This window comes from Eublepharis macularius, chromosome 7 (genome assembly GCF_028583425.1).
Source record: "Eublepharis macularius isolate TG4126 chromosome 7, MPM_Emac_v1.0, whole genome shotgun sequence".
Classification (NCBI taxonomy): Eukaryota; Metazoa; Chordata; class Lepidosauria; order Squamata; family Eublepharidae; genus Eublepharis; species Eublepharis macularius.
The window spans coordinates 35574857-35584059 of NC_072796.1; the positions used below are offsets into that span (position 1 = coordinate 35574857).

The 9203-nt window shown below is 45.4% G+C and overlaps 1 protein-coding gene across 1 annotated transcript; it reads left to right on the forward strand.

Annotated features, from left to right (window-relative positions):
- Positions 1 to 5269: 5269 nt before the first annotated feature.
- LOC129333757 (uncharacterized) lies at positions 5270 to 8960 on the forward strand. The gene is made up of 4 exons (XM_054985631.1): positions 5270 to 5933; positions 6042 to 6116; positions 6930 to 7016; positions 8438 to 8960. The coding sequence occupies exons 1-4, from the start codon at positions 5447 to 5449 to the stop codon at positions 8899 to 8901; spliced, it is 1113 nt and encodes a 370-aa protein (XP_054841606.1). The 5' UTR covers positions 5270 to 5446; the 3' UTR covers positions 8902 to 8960.
- Positions 8961 to 9203: the final 243 nt, after the last annotated feature.

Sequence of the window (9203 nt, forward strand, 5' to 3'; positions counted from 1 at the left end):
TAGCTAATCGACCTGAGGTTTCACTCGCTGTACTGGGGTCTGCAGAATGAGCTCCAAAGCCTGAGCTTCAGGGATGAAGCCTGGCTTCCCTTTCTGGCCTCAGCCACGTGGTACATGAGTGCACAGTGGGAAACATATGCGTCAACGGCCTTAGGAATGAACAGAGATATTTCCATCGGCAAGAAGAGATGGATGTGAATTTCCATCTGTCTGAACTATGCAGGCACAATGTTGATATTGTGGATGTCTCTACAGAAGCATACATATAAATACACACACATGTGTAAATGCACGTGTAGGGTGGTTTACCAGTATGTTTTGTGGTAACCTGCTGTACACAGGCTGTCCTTAAAGACAACGCAGAATCATCAATTAGTGCAGAACGCAGCTGCTAATTGGTCAACTGGGGGAAACTGTTTTATACACTTCACTCTTATTTTGAAACTGCTTTACTGGCTGCCTGTTTGCTTCTGGGCTCCATTTAAAGGACAGGTTCTTCCCTTTTTAAAGCCCTTGAAGACCTGGCACCTACATACTTTAAAGGACCAAATCTCCCAATATGAGCCCAGAGACCAGTTATGTTTCTTCAACCAGTCCTTGGTTGTAGTGCCTTCCTGTACTGTCTAATCTTCCTCAGGAATTCTTCGTTGTTGGTCTAGCATTATAGCATGCTGGAGATGGGGGGGGGGGGCGGAAAGGGTACCATGGTTGAATCCACATTACCTCTTTTTTCCCGGTTGTTCTCCACATGAAATCCGCATTTCAGAGTGCCGGTCACATTACCCAATCCTCTACACGCATCTCTCTCGGATTTCCATCGAATTACTAGTAGCGGTTTTCTTGCGGGAGTTTCACGATGGACGTGAACGCTTGCGAGCGCAATTTTCGCGCTCCTTTTTTAAACAGCCGTCAATCAAGTCTCCCCTTCCTTTCCTTGCGTTCCCATTGGCCGATTCCACCAGAGATGGCTCATGAGCGATTTCTCCTATATTTCCCCTTTATTTGCTTTCGTTGCTTGGTTCAGCAACATTCGATTTCTCAAAAGCCAAACTTTTTTCTCATTAACATCTTTTTAGTGGCCCAACCACCCGAATATCCTCTTCCCCCCCCTCCTCTTTTAATATTTTTTTTTTAAATTGATCTGTCATAGCGAAATTTCGTAGTGTGTTCCAGCGCAACAAAGATCACATTTAACTGCCGTCCTAACGCCTCCTGCCTCGGCCCATGTATACAGTGCTCTAGAATGATACCACAAACAAGTTTTTAAAATCAGCTGTGTTTCTTGTTCCTTGAGAAATGTCTCTTTTAATTTTTTTGCCTTTTTTAAAACTTAAGTCATCGTGACGCAGTGACGATTGATCAAAATAAAAAGCTTTGAAAGTCCAACCCGGAATTATTTTGTTGGAATGTTATTAAATCGTTTGGTCAGGGTGCGTCTCGTGGCTGGCGCCTGTCACGACCGAAGGTTGAGCACCACGGGGACACTTGGCTAGGGTGCCTTTTCTGGGCGCAATACTTTTTTTTATTCCCACATAACAAAATATCGCTATTCCAAAGATTCATTAAAAAAAAAAATTAGAAAAAAAAAGGATCAGAGAATCGAGGGAAGATTTACGTGCCGCAGAGACAGAATAGGAATCAATTGTGTTCCTGGCAAAAATATTAGTAGATAAAGAAAGTTTGTCAATCTTGGATTAACGGGGGAAATGCTGTCCAAAAACATGCAGAAAACATTTTGAAAATCGAACACCTTTCTGTTGCTCTTAAAGAAACGCTTCTTATTTCTGGTGACCCAATTTTTTAGTTCCACATTGACATCCATGAACTTAAAATACATTCCCTTGAAATCTTATCTGTATTTCCATTCCTGTTTTGCTGTAAAATTTGGTGTTATGCCTGGGGACACAATGGAGAAAGCATTCTGAAGATACAGTGAATACAGACAGAATGCTAAATTTAAAGTTGTGATGTGGCGTTCTGTGGGTTCTTTGTGGTTCTTCGTGTTTGGAACCCATCTCAAACCTGTGTGCCAACCAGGCTGGAGACTACGACGTTTGGCCCCCCGATTGGAGTGATGAATGGGAAACCTAGGATATCAGCAGAATCATTCTGGACATCATATTCAAAGTGTCGTTCGGCATCCTCCACTTTTAAACAGCTCCTTTTGTTCCACGCCAGTAAAAGAAAAAACACATCTGGATATCCAGCACAGATAGGGGCCCGCCTGTAAATTCTGTTACTTGGCGTCACGTGTGGTTCATTTCCATCACACCCAATCTAAAACACTGGGGACTGATTGATTCAGCACTCCATTCAGAAAATCATGCATTCAATGCCAGTTTCACCCATTGATTTCATCTCCCACATTAATGGACTGTGCTTTTGAGAGGGAAGAACGGGTAACACCAGGAGCGGCACATTCCAGACGAATCAGAATTGGTATTTTTGTATTACGCTGTGCCAACAAATTTCAGCTTGATGTCTCCATGTGATGTGGTGGAACAACCAGTTTCTTGGGCCATTTAAAGTACAGGTCATATCACATTATTTCTCAACATCAGCAATTTAGAGCCCAATTATGCCATTGGGGTGATGCTCCTTAAATTGTCAGTGCTTCCCTCGTCTGGAAAACTGAGTCTGGTGACATGATGACAGGGGGGATGCTTGTGAGGTGCTTGTGGAACAGTGTAATCCACCATTTGCCACTTATATACCATGTCCCAAAAAACCTACAATTGTGTCAAGTCAACTGTGGCAATCAGAATGTGACACATGAGACTAAACTTTGGCAGGTAAGGCTAATGAAGTTCGAGGTCACGATAAATACAAACACTTCACGTGTTTGCCGGGGATGCGGGAAATTAGAAAAAAGGGGGTGCAGAGAAAACCTATGATGATGTGGGACATTGCACCAACAGGGGGTGGGCATTGATTGTTATTTGGGAAATCTAGTGGACAGTCCAGAAAGCCATTACACCTATCTTTTTGATGCATAGACATGGACCACGTACAGAGAAAATATCACTGTGACATCATGGAAAATATTTTTTTAATTTAAGGAAAAAATTAAGCAAAAGAGAACCACAAAAAAATTTTTTTTTTTAAATGAACAGCACAACAATAAACTGTGGGGGAAGGGGAAGAAAACTTGGGTAACTATATACAGTGGTGAGAACAATCAGGGTGCATCCCCAGAGGCAGAGGGACGATGTCTCCTTCTCTCACGGCGCTCCATCACATTGACTCGCCGCCCCAGGCGTGCTAGTCGGTCCTCCACGCTGCTCAACCTCTCTTGCACATTTGAGACTGAATTTGGGAAAGAAAAGTGTTTTTGAGAGACGGCACCCAAAAAAAGGGTGACAGCACCATTCAGAGCAAAAACTTACTGGATGATCCTAGCCTCTCCTCCATCCTCTCCATGGCCGTGAACAGATCTCCTATCCCTCTGCGTTGGGCTCTTCCTGGGGGAGCAGACCTTCTGCTGGTTGAGGGACCCTCCTCCGACCGTTCCAGTTGGCTTTCCTGTGCACTAGCTTCAGAAATGAAAGGAAGAAATCAAAATCTTGTAAAACGGTTTGGCCACAGCAGTCATAACATCCTGGCTGATCCACTGTGGCATCAACCTCCAGATTCTCTGATTTCATTTCAATGATTACAGAAAAATGGGAACTCTGTTATAGCACCAGCAAATAAAACATCGGAAAGCATTAATTTTTTTTTCTTGCTGTTACAAAGGAGATAAAAAAAGGCTGGCAATTATTTTTTTTCACAGCACACTTTTGAAATCGTGGAAAAGGCCGGTGGGTGGTGATGCTCCGTGCTTGGGGCACCACTGTCATATACAACTTCCCCTCCATCCGTGGAAGTGTGGAAGCGAATGTGGTCCCACTCATCCATGGACACATTCTATGAAGGTTGATGGTCAAGTGCACGGTGTGGGAAAGCATCAGTTGCTGGTCTGCCTGATTTTAGGTGGGGAAGAATATATTAGGCAAATACATGCTTACCAGGGGGTGCCTGTTGTGATCCCTGTGCAGGGTCCTCAGAGGAAGCTTGCTCCCCAGCCACCTCAAGCGCCTCCTGCTCCTCGTCTGCTCTTGCCTCCCCCACGGCAGCGGTGGGAGCTCTACCACGGAGAAGGGCTGCAAAGTGAAGAAGAAATGTTGGCACACTCCATCAAACCATTGCAATCGGAACATTCATGACAAAAAGGTGCAACAAAGATAACACCAGCAACTGTGCACCGTGATGAACACAGCGGCTCGACACATGCCACATTCCCAAACTTGGGGTCCCTCACGCCGAGCAGAAAAAAAAAAGGTTTCTTTGTAGGAGAAAAAAAAACCGCTATTGCAATAAAACGGCGTTGTGCGACGATTACGGGGGGTGGGAATGGAATCTCAGCTCTCCCCCCACCATCTAACTTTTTGCCTAGTTTCTCCACATTGACGTGCACTTAACAGCGTTGTTAATTTAAAATTAAATGCTTTTAAGAGGTTCTTACCAGCATGATGACGGGATTGCCAGCTTGGCCTTCCGGCGAGATCCCAGAGGTTCATCATGGACGCAAAGTACGGGGGCTTTCCACTCTGGCGAGGGATCCCCTGCCAGGCTTCCAGCGCCCCGTAGAAGTCCCCCTTCACCCTCTTGAACTTCGATCTGCACTGTTCGGGGGTCCTGCTGTGACCACGGGCACACATCTGCCTCGACAGCTTGTGAAATATAAGCTTCGTGGGCAGATGTGTGCTCCTCATTACACGCGCCGCTTTTCCGGAGCGTGCAACGAGGTCCAGCAGGGTCTCCACCTCTTCATCCCGCCAGAAGACTCCTTTTGCCGCTGCTGCCATACTTGTTCCTAAACGAAATACCGAAAATGTGCTGTTACATAAATAAGCATGCCCTCATAACGGCTCCATAAAGGCGCGGAAAAAAAGGCTGCTGATTGGACGCGCTTAAACAGGATGACCAATCGGTGTTGAGGATTTGATTTCGGCGCCAAATGCTGTTGAATGAACACTATGTTCTCCCACACTCATGGGAAGGCCCTTTCAGGCCAATAATTTTTATTTCTGCTACTTGAGTTCCAGTGAAGCATGAGAAAGCATTGTTAACAAGAACAGGGGTTGATTTCTTATCAACAAATTGGTTCACTTTTCACATCGCATTACAGTCCTTTTAACGAAACATCTTCCTGGCGTGCCAATGCATCCACGAAAATTCGTCATAGCGTTATTTTGTCACATTAAAATTAATTAGGCAAAGGAACGGGTGGTGGCTACAGCGCATGCGCAATTAACGGCTTGGATTTCCGGCGGGAGAACAGTGCTTGGTCGACGGATCACAGTGCAGTGGACTGCCCTCCATTTGCTTTCTTGCAGACGTGGGGAGAGAAGAGCAACCGACACTCTGATCTGCGGACACCATCATAAACAATTGTTTTTTGAAAATGTCGGCCACTGCTCCTGTGGCTCCACGATCAGCGACATGGAGGGAAAAAGAGGTATTGGACCTCCTTTCTTTCTGGGGGGAGGACAAGATACAGGAAGCCCTTAGAAGCTCCCACAGGAACTTAGACAACTTTGAAAAAATTTCCAAAATGATGTCCTCGCGTGGTCATCGGCGCACTGCATTGGAATGCAGGAACAAAACAAAAAGTATGCGGTTGGAGTACAAGCGCGTCATGGCACACAATTCCACTTCTGGAAACGGCCCCATTACATGTCCTTTTTTTCGTGAGCTGGACAGTATTCTAAGAGGGGACGCAAGTGTTAAACCTAAACGGATAGCGCGAAGCATTTCTTTTGCCCAAGGACCCCCGCAGATAAGCGCCCCCAGGGAAGTGATGGAGGGATCGGAGGAACTCTTCTCGCACGACATGCAGACGATAGATGCTGCACCGCTGTGGTGCTCTTCTCCAAATCCCATGGCAGCACGTGAGTGATGGAGCGTTGATTATTCTAGTTCAGAGCTATGATTTTTCTTCCTTTTCACATTTCCCTGTCTATGAAATCGTAACACCTTTATTGATTTCACGTTTATAGCGCAGAACTCGTCATCATCCACCGATGCCAGTGAAGAGGATCTTGACCGCACCATAGATGGACTTGCTGACAAGGGTGAGCATTTTTTTGACAGGTTGCTCCAATGGTGGCCCACCCAAAAACAGTCCCTGGAAAGGCTGAAGACATCTCGAGAGTGGGAACGCCAAGATGAGAGTGCCTGTTTTAGGGGAAAAGAAGGGCACGACCTCAGGTTTGCAAGATATGGGAAAGTCTGTCAGTGATGGGATGGTTTGGAGGTCTGTCAGTTATGGGGATGATGTGACATCATCGGCCACACCGTGGAGGTTGTCTTAGACTTATGGTTTCAAATGGTCAACTGTTCACTCCTGCCCAGCCCATCCATGCAAGCAACACCACGGTTTATCCGTTCTATATTTACCAAAATGCATGGATGGAGTTGGCTCTGGATTCAAATATATTTTTGATCAGTCTCCTTTTCATTAATGGATGCCTGACTTGAACTCCAATCTCTACACTCGAAGCATATAAACCCAGTGCCCAGCTTCAGGGACAGATGAACACAGGAATATGAGACCGTGGACGGGTGCATGGACTGGTGCAATTTTCTGTGTGAGACATTCCGGTCCACTAAAAGGCTGAATAAGGGGTAGATGACAGAGGGCACATTCAAAATCTGTTTCAGGTTTTCAGGGCCACCTCATAGTCATTATAGTGGTGCAAAAAAAAACCAGACGTCCCATTACAGCTCCTATCATCTCTTATATATTGATAGTGGCACAGATACAAATAAGAAAAGAGGACAACGCAGAAGACAGTGCCTGCGAAGTGAATGTTTGAATTGTATTTATCTATATCACATCCCCGTGTTTTTCTAACCAATCACATTTAAAACCTATAAATTTTCAGAAAACGACACTACAGGTGCAAACGCAATGGAGGACGACGACAGTGATTCAGACCTTCCCCTGGGGCATCGTTCACGCTATAACACGGGTAAGCTTAGTTGATCTGCAGAATCTAAAAGAGTCCAGTTGCACCTATGAGAAGAGACAATTGCAGAGTGGCATAAGCTCTCCTGAATCACGTTATCTTTGTCTGACATATGAAACAGAGCATGGTCAAATATAGAGGGGGGGAGAGAAGTGGAGGAGAGAGCAGAGTCATCTTGGGAGGCCGGAGGGTGCCTCACAATCGTTCCTTTTATGTCACATGTCCAAAATCTCCATTCTTTGTGTGCGACTGTTGGCCTCCAAGGCAGTTGCCCTGTTAGTTTCTGTAAGCCCAACAGCAAGACCATAATATCCCCTTGGCGTGTGACCCTCCTATGGACACAGACCTACCTGCAAGATGAATTAAAAAAACAAAAATTTTGTTCCCAGAAGCCCACGCCAGGTGTCACCGAGCTCACCCAGACCCCACCTGGTGCAATAAAATCTGTCACCTGTTTCACTGTGAACAGCATGCATAGTCCCCATTCTGAACCAAATGGAACGTATGAAATTTTCATGTGTGTTGCAATTCATCGGCCACGCAGGGTGCATAGGTTAGAAAAAAAAAAATTTTGGGACAAACTACGGCTACCTTACAGTCTGCATTGGATTTTCCCAGAACAGTGTAGTGTTCTCCCACTGGTAGCTGAAATTTCCCATTTATCATGTGAGATTTTTGTCAATGTAATTTTTATCGCATTTGTTGGCTGGTTTCTCAGATCTGCAGCGCACATTGAACCGCACCTTGCACCCCTCAATTGATAATGCCAACACTGTTGATGTGATCTGCACTGACATGAATCACGGTTCCAAAAATTAATTCTGAGGGACACCCAGACACCGTCTTGGATCACCTATCCTCTTTAATGGTTGCTCCCACCACATATGTTCTGATGTTGTCAGGATTTCAAGGAAATTCTTGATTTGGCATAACATTGAAAATGGTCAGAATGTGCTCACTGTGGAACATTGCAAGAGCAACGTTGGTCAGCATTGGTGTAAAAGGCAGATCGGGACACAGCACGTCTCCTCGCTATCTAAAGCAGATAAATTGGTCTCTCTCACTAACGCAGTTTTAAACATAATAGCTTTGACTGCTGCCAGTATGTCCTCCATGTTATTTCTGCACAACCCATATGGCAAGTGGCATTGTAAAAGCCTTCCCGTTATGGAAAAACCTTGATGCTTGTGCATGCATGGTTATCAAAAAATGTGCAACACATTGGCCTCGGCGGGGGCGACGGGATGAACTAGGCCAAAATCTGTTATGTGGGTTTTGGAAGTCATGGGGAAGTGCCCAAACTATGAAGCCTGCTGCTGGCCAACCAAAAAACATGTTGCATCCTTTTCTTCAGGCTTAGATTTCTGAATAATGTCTGAGATGTTAACAATTTATTGATCTGTTGCTCTGACTTACATCCACAGCAGACGGGGCAGATAACAGATGCCTAGCAGAAGTTTCACCGGGAACAAGACTATTCCAACTAAGAAACAGGAGACGCAGAAACGCAGCACTCTATGGAGTAGCCGATGATATGATGCGCCGTTCTCGAGAGGAGCACAATGTCCAGGTTTCCCAATGGCGAACGGACAGAGAGATGCTGTGCAGTTGGAAGGCTGATGAGAACAAGATTCAGAGGGAATTCTTGGATCACACTAAAATGGAGAGTGAGAAGTTTGCCGAGGCCTGGAAACAGAACATTTCGGTGATGTCTGATGCTGTGAACACTTTGAAGTCATTGGGACAGATGCTCGCCCAACAGCGTCAAATCATCCCCCCAACACACGATTATGGGCAAACCGCCCTACCTGCCTCACAGGCAACCCCGAAGAAGGCAGCAGCGAGGCGTTCCTGTGTTGGCAAAGCCAGGGAGAGGCTGACGCTTTGAGGAGCTATGTTCTGCGTTGCCCTCCTTATTTGCCACATACCATGGTTTTTGGCAGCAAAATTCATTTGACAGATTCCGTTGCACTGGTGACCCCTTAATGGTCTTTATCTATTGTATTTGAAATAAATGTGTGTTAAGGAGTTGTCGCCCCAGTCATGTATGTCTGTTTTAAAATTCTTAACTTTCTGGGATCAAATGGAATCATCAGGGTCTAAGATGATGGCCAATCGTTTCCAATGTTGACTCCCTTTTTTTTTTCAACGCAATCCCCAAAGTTTAGGAATATTCAACATCAGACAATA